The 24937-nt window shown below is 36.3% G+C and overlaps 1 protein-coding gene across 1 annotated transcript in view; it reads right to left on the bottom strand.

Moving 5' to 3' along the window:
- Positions 1 to 24937, bottom strand: part of SESN3 (sestrin 3) — a 69210-nt gene that overhangs the window by 9463 nt on the left and 34810 nt on the right. Inside the window, exons 2-9 of the mRNA XM_036260072.1 lie at positions 22382 to 22447; positions 18973 to 19170; positions 17339 to 17521; positions 11431 to 11667; positions 10594 to 10768; positions 4160 to 4278; positions 3010 to 3200; positions 807 to 951 (exon numbers count right to left, since the gene is read on the bottom strand). Of these exons, the coding sequence (XP_036115965.1) occupies positions 807 to 951; positions 3010 to 3200; positions 4160 to 4278; positions 10594 to 10768; positions 11431 to 11667; positions 17339 to 17521; positions 18973 to 19170; positions 22382 to 22447 (1314 nt within the window). The remainder of the gene's footprint in view (positions 1 to 806; positions 952 to 3009; positions 3201 to 4159; positions 4279 to 10593; positions 10769 to 11430; positions 11668 to 17338; positions 17522 to 18972; positions 19171 to 22381; positions 22448 to 24937) is intronic.

Genomic DNA, 24937 nt, shown 5'->3' with positions numbered 1-24937 from the left:
GGGAGAGAGAGGAACATCGACGTGAAAGGGACACATCGAGTGGCTGCCACCCGCACGACCAACCAGGGCCGGGGACAAACTGCAACCAAAGTACGTGCCCTTAGCGGGAACCGAACCCGAGTCTCTCCGGACCGCAGGCCGACGCTCTAACCGCTGAGCCAAACTGGCCAGGGCTCAATAAGCTATTCTTAAAAAAATCTCTACATGAATATGCCTTCTGGGCTAAGACACAGTTACACTTAACACAACATCTCAGTAGGTTTGATTTTTATTAGTTGTTAGAATGATAGACAGTCTTCCAAATGTACTTCATTTATTTATTTATTTATTTAGATATTTTGTTCAGATAGAGTGGGAGGGGGAGAGAGAGAAATATCGACGTGAAAGGGACACATCAAGTGGCTGCCACCCGCACAACCAACCAGGGCCGGGAACAAACTGCAATCCAGGTACGTGCCCTTAGCGGGAACCGAACCCGGGTTTCTCCAGACCGCAGGCCAACGCTCTAACCGCTGAGCCAAACCGGCCAGGGCCCAAATGTACTTTAAAATATAACTATATTCAGAGCCAATTTTTCAAAGCCCAATGCTAAACTTTTACTTTACACACCACATTAAATACACAACCAAAATTTAGTTAATATTCAATAAACCTGAATTTAAGAATGTTTAAAAAAGTGACTAAATAATGCCACTTCCATTTCTTTAATGGCACTAATTTATTAATATTTTCATGCATAATTTTTCACAATCATTACTTTTATAATGAGCATCTATCTATGGTATATGTTTAGTCATGAAACATACCTTTTCTGAGTGTTTGAACTGACGCCAGTAACTATCATACATGCGCTTGGTAGTTCTCTCAGGATAGCAGGTCACTGTCTTAATGTAAACCTTCAGGCTTCGTTCAAGTAATTGATTAACTTCTCCGTAATCATAGTCATCATACCTATGAGCAATGGCAACAGTGACAAAATCAAAATTTCTGAATTCTACAGTTGTACCAGAGATATTTATTGTCCAGTAATTAAATACCAAAATCTCATTAATTAATTCATCTCAACATATTTACTGAGTACCTATTATGTGCCATGTACTTTCCATGTATTCTTCTAGGCACTGGTGATATATAAATGGTCTCATGAAATTTAAATTCTGAGAAAAAAGAAAAATTAAAAAGATAAACATAGTATGTCAGGTGGTGATAACTGCTACAGAGATAAAATGAAACTGAGGGCAGGGAGGAGAGGGGCTGTGATCTTAGGGTGGGCCGAAAGGCTTGAGAGGCTGACATCTGAGAAAATACAGAAGGAGTAGGTATAAAGCCCTAAGTAGGAGTCAAGTGTTCAAAGAAGGAGGAGTAATGAACTGTGTCCAGTGCTACTGACTCAAATAAAATGATAATGAAACTGGCCGCCAGAAGTAGCTATACAGAGGTCTGGCAACCTCAGCAAGAGCAGTTTCGTTAGTGAGGGAGGAGTGAAAGCCTGATCTGGTAGTGGGTTCCAGAGAGAATGAAAGATGAGAAAATGGTGATAGTAAATATACAAAATTTTTTCAAAGAGATTTGCTGTGCACAGGAGCAGAAAAATGAGACAATAGCCAGAGGGGAAAGCAGGATGAAGAAAAAAAAGTGTGTTTAAAGATGAGAGAAATAACAGCATGTTTATAAACAGATGGGAAAAATCCAATAAAGAGAGTAAAGGTGATCAGCTGGAGAGGGGAGATGCTAGAATGAGGATCTTTAGAAGAAGAAAGGAGATGGGATTTTGTGCCCAAGTGCATAGAAGCATGGACAGTTCATCCACAATGAAAGAGAGGAGCCAGAGGAAACGGGCACAGAGACAGACAGGAGGGTAAATGCAGCGGTGGGGGTTTGTAGAATTTCTGGTCTATATTTTCAGTTAATTTTTAACCCAAACATAACACTTAAACTGCAGCCTCTAGAGATTTTATACAAGCTTTATTCAGTAGCATCCCACAGATAAATATAATCATCATAACATTTGATATTTATTATCATAACTATAATAAATATTGATCACAATTGAATTAAATTCTATTGGGGTTTATTTTTCTTAATTTAATATCTTTGTTTTAAAATTATATGATTCTGTGATAACTTATTGTTTAGGATGGTAAACAGGTAAATAGCAGTTGTTATTTACCATTGCATTAGTGTCCTTTAGGTAAAATGTTAATTTTTCAGAAAATTTTGTGGGTTTTTTTAAGTTAAAATTATAGAAACTACTTGGCTTAACGAATTCTAATTCCATTTTCACAAAGACTTTTCTGATACTCTATCAAAAAGGATATAGTACAGAGTCAAATTGAAGGTATTTATAACTGGGGATTTTCTCTTTCTGAAAATTTATCTCCATAAAAGCCTTCAAAAGCCAGCTCAAAAAGGTACATTCTCAAAAAAAACAAAAAACAAAAAAAACTTTCCTGATTAGACCATTCAATCTCACTTACTCACTGTCCTCTCAATGCTAATTTCTAAATTTAGAGGCTATTAATGTATACTTACAGTTTTATTTCAGGGTTCTTACATGAACTTATGTAAGCTTTTGAGAACAAAAACCTATCCTAGTTTTATTTATATCCTAATTACCATTCCTTCAAAACTAACTAACTAACCAACCAACCAACCAACCAACCAGTATTTATTAAAGTAATCTAAAGGAATACAATATATGGTTTTTTACTGCTAATTCTTCCAGGAAGGATTCTCAAATAGAGTTTGATTTTATCCTATCTCCACTGATTCCTGATATTTTTTTCTCTCTTAAGTAAATTGTTACTACTGTATTTACATATGACGTTAAGATTCACAACAGTTAACACAGAAAAATGCTTTTCTATAAAATGGAATTAAGTTTTAAAATCAGAAGTCCACATATAATATTTTCTCCCTAGAACTACATACTCCTAAACAGGATTGAAGTAAGACTCGTGTCTGAATTTGTTTTAGGAAGGTATAAAACTGTCTCCACAATGAGCATACCTGATTCCAAACATACAGTGGACATAGTTAAATAAAGCTCTGCGCAGCATGGCTGTGTCAACATCCTCGTGGGTGGCCATAGTGTTGTAGGTGAGACTGTAGACCATGCGAAACTTTTCATCAAGAAGATGTCCAATGTCAGAATAAAGTCTGTTCACCAGGGAGAACCCATGATTTTCCCAGGTATAGTCCTAAAAGAATAAAATGTATACAATGACAAAATAGGCATTCTTCATTTAAATAAACTCTAGGTTTCTATTAACTACTTAAGCAAGTAAGTGAAGATATTTCAAATTTATTTCTAAGTGTGTTGGTTTGCTAAGAAACCTTCACATCAGTCTGTAGATTGCAGTGCCATGTTTCCTCAGTGGGGTCCAGGGTTTAGCATGTAGGTGATAAACTGGCGACTTCCTGTGGTCAAGTACTATGCAAATTATGCCCTTATCTGGAAGGAACCCAAAAGATTTTGGACTATTCCTATGTAACCAAACCTATTCAGTGACATGGATAGTTAACAGGTCATGTGAAACAGGTGTATAGGAATTTGTCTTAATTCCAATTTACACTCTCTTTAGGGGTCACATCAGTATTGTGACTATTTTTTTTTTCCTATGGGTGGGGAGTGGAGAGTTCTTAAACCATCAGCTACTGGTTTATGATCTTATTACAAAATATCTTTTTATTATAAATGTGATACATCATTTGATTTCTTCTCTATTATGCTCCTCCCTGCAAAATGGTATGACTATTATACAACTACAATGTAATAATGCAAGTAAATGAATAAAGCAGTTTCCTTTTGCCTTCTTATCAGGGAAAATGTTGAAATAATAATCCATCTATTAGGACATCAAATTAGACTAGGCTGAAACTAGATTAAATAAAAAGATTTACAGCCTCAATCAAAATGACCTACTAATTTCTTTAGAAGTCGATTTATTATTTTATTTTATTTTATTTATTTATTTATTTTTTTGGTACGTGCCCCTAGTGGGAACTGAACCGGGGACTCTCTGGTCCGCAGGCCAATGTTCCAACTGCTGAGCCTAACTGGCCAGGGTTAGAAGTCAATTTATTTAAATTTCAACATTTCACAGTTATAATAACAGTATTTATTTTCTAGTTTCTCTAAAATAAAGACATCTCATACCTGAGCTCGAAATGTTGGCAAATGCTCTTCTCCTCGTCTGGCAAAGTCTTCATATCCAAAACCTGGGTCTTCAATATATCGGGAGACATCAGATGTTATGATCATGTCATCCTCAAAATCTAAGAACAATAATAAAACAATCTAGTGTTAAGGAAATTGTACATAGAAGAATGAAGCATCCCCATTTTCTTCCACTTTTCATCTTTTCCATAAATTTCCAGTAACAATATGGACTACTTGGCTTAAATTCATATAAAATATCTACTGTTGAAGTTTTGAGTACAATTTAATTACCAAATACTGGTCATCTTAACATTTAACTATAGTTACTCAGTCAAAAAACTGACTAAAGTGAAATATCTAAATAGTAGTAGTTCGTTTAGAAAAGGAAGTTAGCACAGGACTTTGAGTATAAGGCTTAAACTTTTGACCTCTGTGAGGATGAAGTGGGATGTGGGGAAAGAGATGAAGGCAGAGACCACTTTAACTGAGTTGAATGTTCAGATAGATTTTGTTAAAATTAGACAGATGATGTTTCATCTGGATGTATTCACAGGGAAAATTAGTTGATTTTTAGTTTACCATGAGGCATATGGGGAGAAGGACGAGGAAGGGAATATAACAACAGGAAGGAAAGTGGACTTTCAGGAGCCACTATTATTCTTAGTTGACTTGCTGCTGGTTAAACAGGAAGGTTCTGTGTGTGAAAATTCATTGAGTTCTACACCTAAGATATGTGTGTTTTTCTGTGCACATGAAAATAAAAGGTGTACAACACATGGAGTGAACAATGTGCCAATGAAACTGTGAATGGGCCCTGGCCGGTTTGGCTCAGCGGTTAGAGCGTCGGCCTGCGGTCCTGAGAGACCAGGGTTCGGTTCCCGCTAAGGGCGCGTACCTCGGTTGCAGTTTGTCCCCGGCTCTGGTCAGTCGTGCGGGTGGCAGCCACTCGATGTGTTCCTTTCACATCGATGTTTCTCTCTCTCTCTCTCTGTTCCTCTCTCTCCCTCCCACTCTACCTGAACAAAAAATGGAAAAATGTCCTCGGGTGAGGATAAAAAAAAAAAGAAATTGTGAATGGAATACTATCAAAGAGGCATTAAGGAAGACAGAAAGATGACAATAATATCTTAAGACAGCTGACTTCTGCATCCTTGATAATATTAAAAATTTACCACTGAGAAATTGTCAGAACCCAATGCATGTTAACTTGATATAAAGATAAGTCTCTTTTAACTCACTCTTTTAGGTTAGTCTTTATAATTGCTTTTTCCCGATTTCAAACACTAAAAGGGAATGAACAACCTACCTTTATTTAGCACCTGTTGCTCTAAAAAATATAGATATATTTTTCAAAATAAATGGAAAAACTAGCTCCTTCCATGCAAAGAACAATATTTCCTTAGTATCTTCGTTAATATTAAATACATTCAATATTTAATAAATAAATATTAAATAGTTAACCAAACAATTTTATAGCATAATAAAAAACTATAATTCTTCATTGGACAGTGTTGATAGGCTTAAAAACAAGTACAATTATAGTAATTCATCCAAAAGCTCTGGTAAACTAGTAGTACCTTCATTACCTTTAAGTGTTGATATTTCATGAAAAGCCTTGCAATAAGTATTCTTTTCTCACAAGTTTTAACCTTTCCTTGGGTCACTAACATGGACTAATTAGAGTGCTTGATAATGGCAGGAAAGATCAAGTGTCCAGGCTACCCAAGTTAGGAAATATTTAATTAAAAATTCTTACATAACTTCTTTATTACACATAGACTGGCATTTGTTTAGTACTTACTATATTCCAAATACTATGCTATGTACTTGTTATTTCTTTTTTCTTTGTTTCAGTAACAGTAAAAGAAGTTATCTACTTAAGAAATAAGTAAACTGACTAAGTTATGAATACCATTGTCAGTATTGTCAGTAAGAAATACAACATGGATTAAAGAGGATGTGGAATTAAAGAGGACGTGGAAAACTTGTAAACATTAAACTACTGAAATTGATCTGAAGCCCGGAAGTGACTTTCAGCTCTCTAAAGAGAAATCTCAGGCTCCCCCTAGCCTACTCCTCAACCACTCTGTTGTCTCCTTGTGCTCCGGCATTCTATTTGGGGTAAATAGAAACACTTTTTTAAAAATCCTCTCGAGGATATTTTTCCATTTATCTTCAGATAGAGTGGGAAGGGGAGGGAGAGAGAGGGAGAAACATTGATGTGAAAGAGACACATTAATTGGTTGCCTCCCGCACAACCTGACCAGGCCTGGAAACTGAATAGCAACTGAGGTATGTGCCCTTGACCGGAATCAAACCCATGACTCTCTGGTCCGAGGGCCGATGCTCTAACCACTGAGCCAAACCGGCCAGGGCTTTGTTTTTTTTTTTTTTAAAAAAAGATGTTTCATTGATTTTTTAGAGAGGGAGGAAGGAGAAAGTGATAGAAACATGTTTGTGAGAGAGAAACATCAATTGGCTGCCTCCTGCACGCCCCCTTCTGTGTATTGAGCCCACAACCTGGGCATATGCCTTGACCAGGAATCAAACTGGGACCTCTCAGTCCATGGAACAATGCTCAATCCACTGAGCCACACCGCTGGGCTAGAAATGCTTTATAAATGATGTTTTCAATACATTATTTCTTAACATTTACCAATGAGGTTACGCTTTGCTCAATTCAACCCATCACATAATAATCAATAGAAATGAAGCAAAAAAATGTAACATGCAATTGCTGAGGCCACTATGAAAGCTAGGAGTTTTGTGGAACATTAAGTAACATTAAACCAAGAACAGCAAGTGATAACTAAACTCTGTAAAACAATTTGTCTCTTGAAGTGATCTTTCCCCCAACACTGTACAACCCGGGGGTTTCATTTGCCAAATATCAACACTGGAGTTGACTATTACTCCGCAGGTCCTTGAGTTTCATGTTAGTTTTTGTTCTGCTCATATACATTTTCATATTGTCCTATGACTTTCTAACATTTTTACACAACAAAGAGCCCTGCCTGGTTTGGCTCAGCGGTTGGAGCATCGGCCTGCGGACCAGAGAGGCCTGGGCTCGTTCCCCGCTAAGGGCACGTACTTTGGTTGTGGTTTGTCCCGGCCCCGGTTGGGGTTTTGTGGGTGGCAACCACTCAATGTGTCTCTATCACATCAATGTTTCTCTCTCTTCCTCCCTCTCTCCCTCCCGCTCTACCTCAAGATAAACGCAAAAAATGTCCTTGGGTAAGGATAAAAAACAAACAAACAAAACCACAGAGTAACTAATCAAATAAAGATGTATCCTATGAATACTATCCATTCATTCATTTTAAAATTAGGAGTCAAATGAGACCTGTTTTCTAGACAATTTTGTCTACAGCAGGAAATGTACAAAGAGCTTTCAAACCACACACATCTTTTCCTAAATTTATCTCAAGAAGTTCAAATTAAAAAAATAAAATAAAATTAGTACTCTGATCAACAAATCTAAAGTTCTCATTTTAATTCTACCTGAACAAATATTTCAAAGTCTGAACAGAAAGGAAATAGTATTTTGCACATTGTCTGCATTCTTCTGCCCCTAAGAAGTAACTATTAGCATAAAAAAAACACAGAAAATGTAATAAAACACCTTTCTAACTTGAAAAAAACAAAACAAAACAAAATACTAAAAGCTAGTTAACTCTTTACCAAGTTACAGAATACCACCCCGATATAACACTTAAATTTTTTTTTCCTGCCAAAGACTTGAAAAGTTATTCTTAGAATCTCTACATGGAATCTGGAATGCTTTATCACACTGGTCAAACCAAGACTTTTTTTTTTTAAAACCAAAAAAATTTTTATAGGAAAAAATAGATTTCTATTTCCATTTTAAAACATGGTAAGTTTATAAAAATGACTCGATTAGCCAATGTATTAAGTCATTTTTTATGTTATCTTTGTGTGACCAGCAAATTTAGTACTGGCAATGTTTAAGAGTAAATAATGACATGATTTATTTCCTTGAATGATTTACAAATGATACAGCCTCTTCTGTTAAAATTAGAACAAAAGTCTTGGCTAGGGTCTAAGACTGCAGTAATCCCTGCTCAAGGATCCAGGAAGATAGAGACTGGGATCCAGAATAGATTTTCAGTATTAAGAAAAGAGAAACACCTACAAAAAAAGAATTTATCTTTTAAGCTCTAGTGATCTTAGCGAAGCTATTAGCAAGTAATGTCCAAAAGTAAACAGATATTAGTAACCTTAATAAAAATGTTTACATTTAAAAATATTGGTTTGCCTAGAAGGTTCACCCTAGGCTTATTATTATTATTTTATTAATTTTAGAGAAGGGGCAGGGGGAGAAACATCGATCAGTTGTCTCTGCACATGCCTGGACCAGGGACTGAACCCACAACTTGGGTATGTGTCCTGACTGAGAATCGAACCTGCCACCTTTTGGTATATAGGACCACTATGCGCCCCAATTGAGTCATACTGGCCAGTGCCCTAGGCTCGTTATTTTTCTTGTCCCATTTGTTCTCCCTGGATGATTTTTATAATCAACTCTTGATTTTAGCCCCTAATTATAGGTTGAAACTTCCAAAACTTTATCTTGAGCTTAAAGCCCCCTCTTGACCTTTAGACTACTACTCCAGGTATGGTTCGCAGATGAGCAGCATTCGTATCACTTGGAGCTGGGACAAAAGTGGACCTATCAGGTCCTAGCCCAGATGGACTGAACTAGAACTTGCATTCCAGCCAGATCTCCCAGTGGCTCAATGGAATAGTAGTGTTTGAGAAGCACTGTGCTAGACACTTCCAGACTGGATGTTTTATAGACATATCAACTCCAAAGGTCCAAACTATGGCGGCTCACATGTTCCTTAAGGTTAAAAAGATCAGATCACCATGATAAGACTCCTGTCTACCTAACCAGCTTCCTTGTCACATTACTACCTTATGATTTATGTCTTAACAGCATGGCCATTTGTTCCTAAAGCAAGCATCCTGTTTCCTTACCATCGTGCCTTGGCTTAGGCCTGAGTGCTGTTTACCACCAATTCCCCTATCCCCCAGCCATGGCCTGACATCCCTTAAGATTCTAAGACTTAGCTTACAGCCAGTGGTTAGAGAAAGTCATCCTCTAGGAACTCCTTCTGTCCACACTCCTCCTCCACCAAGTCTGGGTTCAAGGTCCTCTTCTAGGCTCATATACCTTCCATATCCTACTATGTATTATAATTATTTATGGCTTTCCCATTAGCAATGACAGCTCCCAGAAAGTAGGAACCATGTCTCATTTAGCCTGAAAAATCTACCTACCATAGTGCTGAGATTATATAGGGTACTCAATAAATGTTTGTAGAATGAATATTAAACAAATAAATAAAACGCCAGGTTTCCTTTGGGGGGGGATTTTCTACTGGTTAGAAGCTCTGAGAAACTGTTACTTAATATATTCAATTTTGTAGATAAAATCTTTCATTAAAAAAGATCATCTCAGGAAATGATAAAAGGGATTCTTGTTTTTCCTGGTAAAACTTCTGAGAGCTATTGGTTGATGCTATGTTTAAAGTTAACAAACAAGTTATGGCCGAATCAATTACGCTCCGAATTTCTGAGACTGACTATCTTAAAACTAGTCATTTTGAAGCTCCCTTTAAAACCAAAATGGAATTCTATTTTAAAAAAATAAATGTTATGTAGGTTGATGACTTTGATGACTTTGAAAGGTTTAAGCTTTCTATTCAGTCTATGCTATTTTAATAACATTTACTATGTGGTGTTCAATATCTTTTTTAGTCATAAGTGAAAAGTTTCCCTCCTATTTCAAATTTTCAAAGTCTCTTAGAGTATCAAATAAAAATATGTTTTTAAGACTACAGCAAAGAAGCCTAGCTTTAAATATGGAATAAATTCCTCCAAAGTCAATATAAGAAAATGACCTAATAATACATTTTTATAAAATTTCAACGATTTCTCCAAATAAATGCAAATACAATTTAATTTTAGAACTAATCTAGAAAAGCAGCAGAGTGAGAACAGTCCTCCTACACACTTCCCACCCACAAAAAAGGCAAAGATATTTTTTAAAAATTGTATCTATTGAAGCAGCATTTCACTTATCATTTAAAAAAATCACAAAAGTAGGATGAATTTAAATATTTCTATCTAACTTTATAAGCAACTGATCTTCTTTGAATATCATTTTCTGCAGGACAGTGTATAGAGTACAAAAATGGAAGTTTTTCCCAACTGGATCTGAAATGTATTCGAAGACACACCAACATGAGAGAGGAAGCAATAGTGTTAGGTACGCCATCCGCAACGCAGAGGCGAGTGGAATTAAAGGAACATGGAAGCAGGATCATTTTTACATATCTACGTGGAAAATACCGAAGGTGGTCTGTCAGGGTTCCAAGAACAACTAGGATACAGTGAAAGAAAGGTACCTGAATGAGGAAATGAATGAAAAGTATCTCCAGAGACAACAAAAAGACTTTCTTTCTTCTCCTTCTCAAAACGAGTGGTCATTTCTTCCTGAGATGCGTCTTCATCTTCCCTATCTTCTTGAAGCCTTTTCATTCTTTCCATCAAGGCCTCCAGTTCACTTAGAGAACCTACAATCTGGGGCCAGGTAAGATAACGATGGTGTTATTAATATTAGAAATGGTTCTGGTAAATGTTTCCACCTCCCAAGGTCACCTCATTATGTACAGTGGCATCAATTCTATTATTAACTTCCTAAATGGGTTTTCGACTAACTCCAAAGAAAATTTTATCACAGATTCAAACATTTTCAGAAATATGATGTTTTCCTCAGGCATAAATATAGAAAGTTTATAAATGTAGATATATTTAATCTAGAATTCTAGAATTTAGTATATATTAAATTATATTATGGTTTATTTTTTAAATGAGGCAGCTTCAAATTTTTAAATTTTTTGTCATGATATATTTTCTATTGGTTGTTCTAGCACCTTATAGACCAAAGATACATTGTTCTAGGATCTACTGTTCCAAGGGTCTAACATTAAAAGCCTAGGGTCACTAGAATGCATCACCATTTTAGTCTTTATGATTTGCAATAATATCTATCTGCTGTATAAGCCTCTTTAAGATAATTCAGAACTCCAGGTACAGGTTACAATTTTATAGTAACAAAAATTATGCTAAAATATTTCAAGTACATATATCCTGTTTAATCAGAGAATAAATTCTTCTCTCTAGATATTTTTAACGTTAGAAAGTGTAAAGGCAAAACAGTACAGAGAGTTAAGAAAACTGACCCCAAAGTTGCTGCCTGTAAGGGATGCATTCTCTATGTTGTTGTCATTAGCGAGGTCACAAACGCAGAAATTGTTGACTGATATTAGCCTGAATCCATTGGAGATTTCTGGATCTCTCTCTGGATTGATGCCACTACCAAAAACAAAGCTTGCCAAAGCATGATAATGTGTCAGTAGGACCACAGCATGTACCAGTTCGGGCAGAGACCAATTATTTTCTCCAGTTTTGACAAGTTTCTGAAATGAGATAGCAAATCAGAGTAAAAATGAAAACCACAGAGTGTTGCTAAGCAATTTTAAAAAGCATGAAAAAAATCTATCAAATTTCATATATGTTCATTTATGGTAATGAAACTTAAAACTCTCTTAATGTTTCATATAGTAAAGATCTAACTTTAGCCAAACTATTACATTAAAACAATAAAAACTAACAATATAAATTTTGTGGTGGCTTCTTCTAAATTTATATATATATAAACTTCTGTTTCCAAAGCAGTTTTCCATATGTTATTTATTTAAGAAAAAATTTTTTTTTCTTTATTGACTTTTAGAGAGAGAGGAAGGGAGAGGGAGAGAGAGATAGAAACATTGATGAGAGAGAACACCGACTGGCCGCCTCCTGCACCCCCCGCCCCCACTGGGGACCGGGCCCACAACCTGAGCATGTGCCCTGACTGGGAATCAAACCAGTATCTCTTTCTGCATGGGTTGATGCTCAACCAGTGGGCCACACGAGCAAGGGTTTATTTTATTTTTTTAACTTTTTTTCTTTATTGATATCTTAGAGAAAGAGGAAGAGACAGGGAGAGAGAAACAGAAATACTGATGAGAGAGAACATCAATTGGCCACCTCCTGCATGCACCCCACTGGGGATCAGGCCCACAACCTGGGCATGTTCTTTGACCAGGAATCGAACCAGCGACCTCTTGGTGTATGGGTCGACACTCAACCACTGAGCCACACCGGCAGGGCATATTATGTTATTTTAATAAGATATTTCAGAGAACCCAAGAACATTGCATCTAAAAGGGGCTTTAAAGATTACCTAGCACAGCCATTCATTTTAAAATTTTAAGGTAGAGACTCTTCCTTAAAAAAAAATATATATATATATATAAATATATATATATATATAAATCCAATTCAGTAAGTCAACATTAACTTTTAGATATCTTTTCTGACACAGAAAGACTCTACAGCAGATGACAGAAACTGTAGAATATTACCTCACCTGTGAATACAAAAAAAAATACTTCAAAGCACTTTTTTATATGCTACTGGATTTGATATGCCAGCTGAATGATGGAATCACAAGTGAAGCCATGACAAACAGCAATCCCTTCATCCCCACTTTCCCCAAGAGCCAAGTCCATCTATTAGCCCATCAGGGATTCTTTCCCAAGTGTCTGTTCTCTTCTTTCTGTCTTTCTTGGTCTCTGTATGTCCTACTGCTCTCTGCAAATCTAAAACTTTAATTTGGCTCACTTCATAGTTAAAAAACAAAACCAAAAGACTGCTTTTGTTTTACTCTCCATTATTTAAACACACACACACACACACACACACACTTCATTATCAAAAGCTCAGGGGGAAAAAATAATCAATCATATTCTACCATCCTTTTTTTTTTGTACTTGCCCCTAGCGGGAACCGAACCCGGGACTCTTTGGTCTGTAGGCTGATACTCCAACTGCTGAGCCAAACGGGCCAGGGCCATATTCTACCATCTTAATACAACTTTTACACATCTTTTATCTTTATTAGCATGATTATACAACCAGAGTATAGATCTATTTCTCCTGCTTTTCCAACTTCACATTTTGACATGTTCATTTCTCAAAGGCTACAATGTTATATTAACGTTTAAGCATGGGCTATACTGTCCAGGAATGGGTGTATAGAACTACTTCTCCATCCCCTTACTCTCAGATACAAATTGCTTCTAAATTATTTTTGTTTATATGCTACTATAAATAGCATCTTCAAACTATAATTCTGTTCATATTTTAGAAATAATTCCTGGAAGGATTTTTAGGGCAAAGGGTACTAATACTTATTTACGACTTTGACAATACTGCCAAAGAGCATTCAAAAGGATCGGTAGAATTTACAATGCTTTTGTCAGTCTTTGCAGGATTACCATTAAACCTGAAAGGATAGCCAATATTCATTATTTCAAATTTCTCACCTCATATTCAGTTCATTTTTTATTTATTATGTTTCCTTTATTTCAAACAAACTCCTGAAGCTACTTTCTATTTTTTTTGTCCTTATCCTATTTGATCTCTGTAGAATTTACAATTTCCTCACTTCCTTCTTGAAATTAATCTCCCTTGACTTAAGCAATTTCACTATTTTTTTAACCCTTTCTGCTCTGAGATGGATTCTTCTTTATCTCCCTAGCAGTCTCCTCCTTTTTTTCTACTTGCCTCCACAATGTTGGCTTCTCTATTTTACCCATGATCTTCTTTTCTTGTACAATCTCTCCCTGGATGGATCATTCATTCCTTCAACCTGACCTTTGCTTATCTGTAAATAAGTATCCTTTACCTTGAGCTGCAGACCTGCAGTTTCTCCAGTAACATGGATGTCACAGTCTCCTGCTCACGCCACTGCCTTGTGCCCAGTCAGGAAGGTAGAACCTTAAAATAGTTTTCCTGCCCCACCTCCTTTCTCCATCCTCACATTCTACCAGTCACCAAGTCCTGCTTATTCTTATGCAGAATAATTACTTACTGTCTGATCCTTCCTCTTCATCTCCCTATGGCTTTAAAAAAAAGTCATCTCTCAGGTAGATTACTGCAACTGGCCTCCCTGCCTCTAGTCTGTACCATTTGTACTTTATCTTCTGCATCAACAAATATGCTCATATTACAACTTAAAGGCTTTAATGATTCTTTGTGTTTTTTTTTAAAATCCTCACCCAAGGATATTTTCCCATTTATGTTCAGATAGAGTGAGAGGGAGGGGTAGAAAGTGAGAGGAAGAGAAACACCAATGTGAGAGAGACACATCGATTGGTTGCCTCCACACGACCATGACCAGGGCCAGGGACCGAACCGCAACCGAGGTACATGTCCTTCACTGGAATTGAACCCACGGCTCTTTGATCCAAGGGCCAACGCTTTAACCACTGAACCAAACCGGCCAGGGCAAGGCTTTAATGATTCTTGATTTTTTTTTATTATAGTGATCTCTAAGCTCTTTTGAGCACATATATTTCTGACAGTAACAATTGGGGGCCCATCCCCTGATAGTATATACATTTATCTATAAATTCATATATACTTTTAAAATTTTATATAGACTAGTTATATACATGGACTATCATACTAATAATTAGGAAACAAAAAATATAAAAGAACGACACAGGAACACATGCACATTTTCTAACATTTTGATGGACTATCTTGTGCACCCTGTGAGGGGGGTGGTTACCATATCATAACTCTGGAGACCATAACTTTCTGAAGGTAACACACAAATTTTTAAATACAGTATTATTTGGGTCATACAATCTGATCCCAATTCTTTCTATTTCCTATCCCCCACCTCACATAACCATTCCTCCACTTCAGTAACCTGAAACTATTAGCTACTTTCCCAACATATTCATAATGTTTTATACTTTGCTGTGTCTGGAATGTCCTCCTCTACTCGAAAACCCCCACTTATTCTTCAAGACCTAGCTCAAATGTTACCTCTTTCCTGAAATCTCCTGATCCTGTTTTCTTTATTCACACATTCACACACTGTTATGTGGCGATTATTGTCATTACCTCCCTGTCTCTCCTCCTCCAGACTCTTAAGCATGTCCAAGGGCAATGTGTATGTTTTTAGACCCACCAAAGTTTCTGACACAAAGTAATTCACATGTAACATAAAAATAATGAGTCATTCCTTTATCTAACTGATACATTATGAAACCAGAACATAAACGTCAGGACAATATTGTTCTTCAGAGATTCCCAAATCAATCATTAAAATCTGAGTGTATACAGATTGACAAAAGCTAAGTTTGGTTTAACGGGGCAAATAACTAACAAAAATATAATCTAATAAGATGATTTTTTAAGAAAAGGACATCTCAATGCATTAGAAAGAGAGATTTTAAATGCCTAAAGGCTTGTATTGATAATCATGTAGATGATAGCTCCTATTTATTAGTTACCAAGAGCTAAGCACAGTGTTCGGGATAGTATAGTATGACCTGACCCTGTGGTCCTCTGATGGAAGCTCCTTTTGAAGTACTTTAGTCAATCACAACTTGATTTCTCATCTAGGCTCTAGCTTCTAGAGGCATTTAAACATTCACACATCAGTTGGCAAATTACTTTTAATTTGCAAAATCATGTTGTGAAAATCTTAAAATTATGAAAGGTTAGAACTAGAAAACAACCTTAGAACTCATTTACTCTAGGCCTCTCATTTTATGGCAGGGAGGACTGGTGAGGCCCACAAAAGATAATTTACTAAAGGTCACAAATGCCTGGCTGGTATGGCTCAGTGGTTGAGCGTCGACCCATGCCCAGTTTGATTCGTTGTTCTCTCTCTTCGATGTTTCTATCTCTCTCTCCCTCTCCCTTCTTCTCTCTCTAAAATTGAAAAAGAAAAACAAAAAACAAAACTAAAGGGCTTCTTTTCAGCCAGAACCTCCATCTTCCAGTAATTCGCTGAAATGACAAACACAAAGGGAAAGAGGAGAGGCACCTGCTATCTGTTCTCTAGGCCTTTCAGAAAACATGGAGTTGTTCTTTTGGCTACATACATGCAAATCTATAAGAAAGCTGATATTGTGGACATAAAGGGGATGAACACTGTTCAAAAACGAATGCCCCACAAATGCTACCACGGCAAAACTGGGAGTCTACAATGTCACCCAGCATGCAATTGGCATTGTTGTGAACAAACAAGGGCAAGATTCTTGCCAAGAGAATTAATGCACATATTGAGCACATTGAGCACTCTAAGAGCCGAGATAGCTTCCTGAAACATGTGAAGGAAAATGATCAGAAAAGGAAGGAAGCCAAAGAGAAAGGTACTTGGGTTCAACTGAAGCGTCAGCCTGCTCCACCCACAGAAGCACATTTTGTGAGAACAACGGAAAGGAGCCTGAGCTGCTGGAAGCCATTCCCTATGAATTCATGGCATGATAAGTGTACACAGAAGACCTCTGTACTGACAAAAAATGTTTCTCTTAACTGAGCAGAAGTGTGATGTCCCTTCCCCCAAAAAAATAATTAAAGAAAACTTGGTGTCCTAAAAAAAAAAAACTAAAGGCTACAAACTTGTGAGTAACAGAGTAGAGACTAGACCCCAGGTATCCTGTCATTCTAGTGTTATTTTCTTTGTGCTATCCAGTTTGAAAATAGAAATCAACTTTTTTCATAGCCACTAAAGCACTTGTACAAGCTAATTACTGATTACTCAAAGAGAAGCATTCATTCATACTTATATTAAACCCACTGACTTCCTAAATTTATTTTTCTGTGTGTGTGTGTGTATGTATGTATGTTGTTAATCCTACCTGGGGATATTTTTCCATTGATTTCTTTTAGAGAGTGGAACGGAGGGAGGGAGGGAGGGAGAAAGAGAGAGAACAATATGAGAGAGACACATCAAATAGCTGCCTCCTGCACAATTCCCTGGGGCCAGGGATTGAACCTGAAACCCAGAGATGTGCCCTTGACCAGAACTAGAACCTGCAACCCTTTGGTATGAGGGCCAATGCTCTCTAACTGCTGACCAAACCAGCCAGGGCTTTTCTATATATATATTAATAGACTATTTTATTTTTCAAGTTCCTATTACAGAAGCTTTTAAAATTGAGTCTTAAGCAAAATACTTTAAAAAATTACTTAGGATCATTAATAAATATCTTTTTTATTTCAAAGAAATACTCAGTACCTGAATGTGCTCTTTCGTGATCAGCCAGGGTCGGTGTGCTAGCAGCTTATTTATTTCATTAAGATTTTTCAGTCTTTGTGGTACATATTCCAAACCATTCAACCACTCAGCGATACCTCCTGTCTTTAGAAATTCATCCACATGCATGTTTATTAAGTAGGAACACTGATGTCTAGCTGCAGCCTAAAACACAGAGAGTCAGTTGATAAAACAATCATGTAGAGTCTTATTCTACTATTTCTAAACAAATATAAAGATGGAATTAATCATTTTTATAGTCAATAATTCTTTTACAGAATCCTCCTAAAACTCTCATCACAATGATGCCACATATTCTTGAATCAATACATGAAGCTGACACTTGTATAAGCACATAAATTGTCACATGAAGCCAAGTAGTTCCCCATCTAGAAGTTGTTGTCAGTCAACTTAGAAACTACTTTCTTGTTTTGTTAAGAAAATACATGTTTGTTTCATTATGGTAAATTATATCAACTGTATTCTATTTAAAACAAAATCTCATTAACTTGTTGTATTCCACTAATTCAGGCTGCATGCTAATTTGGGTAATTCTCTTGTTGCCTTTCATACAAATGTGACAGTAGTCTTATCTGTGCACACCACTCTATTGAGAAGAAACGAAAGATCACTGACCCTTTCTTTCCTATGCAGTCAAAATCGGCCACGATACTAACAATTTGGCAAATCCACACAAAACAAACTTTTCACGACTCCTTTCCTCAGGACTCCTTCTCAGTAAAATAGTGTTGTTTTATTCCTTCTATTTTCTTTATCTTGTTCGTTTCTTAGTTTATGACCATCCTAGGTCTGCTTTCAGTGCTTACTGTCATGAAAACCTTAAGCTAAAATTATTTTCTTAGTCAAGTTTATCATTCAATAAAACACAGAACGCTGCCTTTTGTGTTTGATATAAACTCCAGTGAGAGCATAAACAAGATCATCAAATTGAACATGGTAAAACTAATCTAACTCCTGGCTAACTCTGCCAGCTCGGCCAGATGGTCTAAGTCTCCAAATATATAGCACTCGTATCATGTTCTCATTCCTCTTCTTCTCTGATAGTAGTTCAACTGTAGCTCTTTCTTTCCACACTTCTCATTCCTGCTGCCTATCATCCCAATTTATAATGCCCCCTCCCCTGCAACATTGTTAACTAGTACCAAGTACTATACTTAAAAGTATTACAATTCATTTAAAACTTCTCTCATCCAGAGTCTCCATTGGTGCCGACTGATACTTTCCTCTTAGTTAACCAAAATAGTAATTATTTTCATGTATAAAATAACTAAATAAAATGTCACGACCTGTTTTATATTAATAATAAAAATAAGATATCAAGAGCAAAATCAAAATTGTGGGATATTAGTTTGGTCCCCACAGCACTAGCATCTTTAATCACCAGAAAGTAAATATGGAAAATGATTCTAGCAAAAATTAAATGAGAAATTTTCAGTACATCAAGTGGTTTAAAGCATTCAGAATGTAGCCAAGGGACCTGGTATCCAAAAGGCCACACACTTCTTCAATCCTTAGGTCCATAAAAGTATACTTAGCTCTACACACCCACATACATAATACTAGAAGGAAGAAGGAGTAAGTGAGGGCAGTGTCACCATTATTGCGATGTAGTGCCTGTGTGGTAGAGGAAGGGGGCCGTCCATGCGCAGCATGTAGAACTGGCTTCGCAGGAAAGACTCCAGGTACTGAGTGTGCAGACTCATGACCTGGGTGATGTTGTCTAGACGACCGGATGTAGAGTATTCTTCCACAAGAAAGTTAGTACGTTCATCCACTGTGTTTGCTTGGGCAACCTTACAACCAAGAAACCCAAAACAAGATAATTATTGAGAAGTAAACACATCCTTGGTTTACATAAATTATGCCACTATTGAAGCAAATGAATGTTCTTTTGATATTAACAGATGCTGGAATTACACAGTTGCTCATATGGGAAACAGAAGGAAAAAGAAAGCACTACTCATTTTTGGCTCTGGTACCACAATTTATTAAACAACAAATGTCAAATTATCAAACACTACACACACAGCTATAAAATCAGAGAAAAGACTCTCCCATCTGCTGTGCCAGGAACATAAGGCACATTTTTCAGGGCCCGCATGCGTGGCCATTATCACACCAATTGTAGTGAGGCAAAAGCAGTTGCATTTGATTGCATACATTTATAATTTTATCCCAATACCTCATAAAGATATTTAATCCCATTAATATTTTCAGTCTGATCCTTTGCTTATTTTTGTTATTCAATATTAAAAAGAGGTTTTTTCTGAGGTCTTTTTAGGGACAAAGAAAAAAATAATACAATTTGTAGGAACATGTTAATTGAAAAATTAATGACACTAGAATTCCTATTTTGAGCCTATCGTGTTAATTACAAAAACAAGATCAGTTATTAAAATGGATATCCTCCATCCTAGGGAATCCATAGAGCTTATTAAAAAATAGGTTATTTATATATAGTTTTATACACAATGACAGCTTGAGCATCACATCAAGAATTGGCTTGGAAGGTGTAAAGAACTTATTAGCACCTTGTAGAAGGACCCAATTCTGTGGGAATGAATAGACATGAGATGCTATTTCTAGTACTGGTTCATTATTTGACATTTTAGAGTCCGAATTCTAGACTTAAGAAGCATGTATTCCTTATATTAGATTCAAGATTAAATTCAAACTCATGCACCTAGTTATTAGCAGAGCCTGATCTAGAATCCAGATCTCCTAAAGGCCAGACTAACGGTCATTACAAAAATCCACAATGCAAGTAAGAAATCCTGTTAACTCTCCAGGGCTGGCTCCACAGCCTCCTCTTTTTTTAATCTTTATTTTTTATCCTCACCTGAGGACATTTTTGCATTTATGTTCAGATAGAGTGGGAGGGAGAGAGCAAGGAAGAGAGAGAGGGAAACACTGATGTGAGAGACACATCGAGTGACTGCCACTCACACGACCCCAACCAGGGCCGGGGACAAACTGCAACCGAAGTACGTGCCCTTTGTGGAAACCGAACCAGGACTCTCTGGTCCGCAGGCCTACGCTCTACCGGTGAGCCAAAATGGCCAGGGCACAACAGCCTCTTCTTAAAATAAGTTATATAAAAGGCACTACTGACTGAGAAAAGTTTAATCCCAAAGAAAATAATGTTTGAAAAGTGTAAATTGTGAGGAAATGTTCATTACAATGGTGTAAAAAAGTAATTCCACTTTAGCTCACTTTAAAGCCAAAATATATATTCATTTACTATTTTCCCCATTTTGTCAACTATAGGGATCAAGATGATCATTAAAAATATAATAGGATCCACGTAAACTACATATAATTAGGATAGAGTATTTGTTGTTTTTTGTTTTGTTTTCCCAAGCAGAAGTTTCTTCTGCCTAACTGATGCCTAACTAATAAATGATTCATATGATGCAATAGATCCTGAAAACAGTAGTGACTTCTGCAAATCAGATTATCTTCAAATATGTACTGTGCAAATGACTGTATCAGGAGAAAGTCTTTATATATATCCCCTATGCTCTATGAGCGAACTAGGCACTAGCACGGCATTTTCTCTAATGCATTGTCACTACCTAAATCAGCTAAAGTCACTGAGCTTCTGAAACATTACTGTTAACTTTCATTTAAATTGCAAGGTCACTAAAAAAGTGAAATAAAGGTAAAGGAACTGCTGACTTTGGCAATGACCTGGCATGTCTTATTTGAATTCTACTCATCCTTTAGGACAATATCTGATAAATAGATGCTCTATAAATATTTGTGGACTAATTTCAGAACAATATGGGAATTATGTTGGTGCTTTAAAATAAATGCTATTTTTGGAATACATAGTGAATCAGTATATATAACTGTATTCAATATGAGGTAATAACCCCTTGAAGCAGAGAAATATTCCTTAGTGGTGCCCAAACTTTTCTTAGCCCATGTGTATCTAAGAGGCCTCTAGGAATCTCGAAGTTACTACACATTGCTGTGATCTTCATAGAGATGAACATCCACATAACAGGCACCTATCTTGTACTCATTTTAATTTCCTTTGCGTCATTTTACAACCTTTCTTTCTTGCATTCACCACCTTAACTCTCCACCCTCACCAAAGGTACAGATTGTACCAGAGATTCTGTAACATTCAGTGCAATCAAGATTTAGAACCAAATGATAAGAATAATTACTAGTGATGTAATAATACCATGTTTTGTTTAATAACAGGTTTAACAAGGAAATTTAACAGGTTTAGTTGTGAAACTTACTTTTTCATTTCAAAATATCTTTTCTTAACATTTATATAACCTATAATCACCATGAAGCAGTGGCCATTTCAAAACCTTAAATCTTCAGATTAATTTTAAATTGTATTACTGTTAGCAGCTTTGCTCAGGGAAGTTACATTTGAAATCAAATGTGCTAAAATTTATGTTCCTAATCTTGTAGTACTACCTAATTCTATTATTCTAGGAAGATTATTTACACACATAATCTTTTAAGAGAACTGAAAATATATCTCTGTGGTTTTCAGACACATAAATAAAAAACAAGAGCAAAATACATGTTTACTTCCCTATTAATAATGGAAACACTCTAATGTCTGAAATGTGGATACACTGGATGAGATTAATGGTAGATTAGACATTGCAGAAGAAAATATTAGTAACCATGAAGACACTATCCAAAATTAAAACTAAAAACTCACCAATTCAGAGCTCAATGAACCTCAAGCACAAGAAAGGAAATGACACCAAGACACATCATAATAAAATTCTTAAACGCAGACCTGACCCTTAGGGCAGCATCCCAAAGGAGTCTCGCTTTCAGCCTGGCAGGCTCAAAAAGGTGATTTTTCTTGTGCCACACATATGATAGGAACCAGAGATTGAGTGACATTAGCCATGCTTCTGCGAGACCATTAAATAAGCTAAAAATTGCAGGGAAAAAAATGCAGACATTCTTTGATATAATTATTATTTATCACACTTTTACAAATTTTAAGACAGATAAACTTACTTCCTTCTCTGGAATAAAGGCACTTGGTCCTCTTGTCAAGGGTTGAGATACTCTAATTCTTTTATCCTGTTTTTAAAAGAAAAGTTTTATGTATTAATAATAACTTTCAAGAAAAGTTAAGTTGGTGCATATTTATTGCTAAGGTATTAAAATATATAGAATTATGTAAAATCAGAGTGTTAGGTCTCAGATCCAAAAAAACCCATAGGACCATTGTGTGATGAGTAAGATAATGGGGCCAGCCCCTACCACAGTGCTGGATGCATAGGCTTCCAAAATGTCACTTTCTCAGTCACATTCTATAGCACTGTAGGTTTTTTAGTCCATAGTTCACATGACTGAAAAATATCAACCTCCATAATAAAAACCTATCTAATAGTATACTAGTACACTGTCAGACCTCAAATTGAAAGCTAAAGAAAAAGTTAAATTAAAAGAATTAAATTACAAGCAACTCCCCAAAGCAATGACTTAATCTATGTTTTTATTTTTATTTTTATAATGTTATTGATTTTTTAGAGAAAGGAAGGGAGAGAGAGATAGAAACATCGATGTCAGAGAGACACACCGATCAGCTGCCTCCTGCATGCTCCCCACCAGAGACTGAGTCCACAACCTGGGCATGTGCTCTGAAGAGGAATTGAACCAGGACCTCTCAGTCCATGGAATGATGCTCAATCCACTAAGCCACACCAGCCAGGCTATGTTTTTTTTGAAATAAAGTAGGGATAATCATATCAAATATAAAGTTTTGAAGCTTAAGTAAGAAAAGTAGAGAAGCAGAGATTACTGTAACCTAAGTAATGGGAGAATGCAACAATACTTATTGTTACACTTGCTATTCTATTTAGTATTAACAACTGGTAGATTGTGGTATATTGATCTGTTGGATATTTTTATGTTTTAAACTGTTTTGATAAATTTTTAATTAAAAAATATTTTGGTGTCCCCATTTAAGTGTGATTATCTGTAAGCCACAAAAATTCACCAGAGAATAACTTCCTTCTCCATTGGTATGTGGAAGAGCAGGAACAGTCAGACAGGGGCTCTCAGGCTTTGAAGCCCTGCTTAGCCAGGAGAAGAAATAGAAGAAATGGCCACTTAACTTTCTATAATAAAAGCAATATTTTAAAGTTCTAAAAAGAAGCCCTCTAAAACCATAACATAAAAATAGGAACTACGCCAGGTTTACAAAGATTCTAAACAATGACTGGAAGTTACGGAGCATGGGAACTGGAAAGGAGCGTATTAAGCTTTAGGTGTCACCTAAAGCTCTCCTCAGGAAGCTTCTAAACTGAGGAGGTAGCTCCAGGTGGTTCCTTATTTGAAGATGGCACTATCTCTTTCATATGACCTTGTCTCCTGGCCACAGCTGACTAATTACTAAAATTCTGTAGCACACCAAAAATACATTTTTTGCTGATCTGACAAGAAAAAAAAAAAAGGTATAAATGTTGATTCATTTACACTGAATGGCTATTATTATGTTGGCCATTGTCTTTTTTTTATTTTATTTGAAAATCTAAGGGAAGAGAGGTCAGTGCCCCCAACTAACTGGTCAAGTATCACATGTTTTAAAGATTCTTGCAGCACACCGGTTGAAAATAGCTGCCACTAACCAATAAACATGGAGGCTGATCTGCATTCCATGGGTGCCTTGATGATAAAGTTCTGCCTATATAGAGTTGAGGGTAATTAGCTGGAACAGTAAGATTCTAGAATATTAGAAGTAACTCTTAGAGCACTGGAGTCACATGAAAGCAATGTAACCTGATGGAGAAAAGTGGAACAAGACAGCACTCAAGCAGGAGCCAAGTCAGAATAATGTAGAAGCACCAGAGGAAGCATCAACAGAAGCCTGCTTCTAAGGGAAAAACCACTAGAGTGTCTATGAATTCACTAGAGAAAGTAAAACCTAATCATGGTTCTCTTCTCTCTCTTCCTCCCTCCTTTCCTCATCCTTCTTTCTCTCTGCACAAAGTAATCTTGACTCTTTTTGTTCCTTACAGAGAGTCTACCAAACACAGAATAGTTGCTAAAATCTCTTACTTTAGTAGGGATTTTAGCAGTCACAAAACAAGTTGGCAAAGGTAGGCAGTCAGGCATTCAATGATGTTTTTAAAGAGCCTAATCAGATCTCTAATAGACACTGGGGATACAGAGTGAACAAAACAGATATGGTCTCCCTGCCCTTATGAGCTTGGCACAAAATTGTCATCAATTTTCAGGGTTCCATTAAAATAAATATATTAAAGAATGACCATCTTAAACTGCTAAATTTTCAGAAAGAACTAAGCATGTACATTATGTTTATAAAGTGATGACAAATATATCTCAATTTACTGGTCAAGTACACCAGAGGACTCTATGTAAAAATAAGTAACTTCAAATTTCTAATACTGGTATTTCTTGCTTACATCAACCATAATCAAGATTTAGCCCAAAAAATAATTTAAAAGAAAATAACAGATTTCTTCCCTTTGCTAGTCTCTGTAAGTTATAGAAAGTAAAATTTCAAATACTCTCCATATAATATAGCCTGATGCACTATGTGAA

Source organism: Molossus molossus, unplaced genomic scaffold, assembly GCF_014108415.1.
Source record: "Molossus molossus isolate mMolMol1 unplaced genomic scaffold, mMolMol1.p scaffold_m16_p_13, whole genome shotgun sequence".
NCBI classification, from domain to species: Eukaryota; Metazoa; Chordata; class Mammalia; order Chiroptera; family Molossidae; genus Molossus; species Molossus molossus.
Note: the sequence above shows the minus strand (reverse complement) of the source record. Positions and strands in the feature narration are given on the sequence as shown.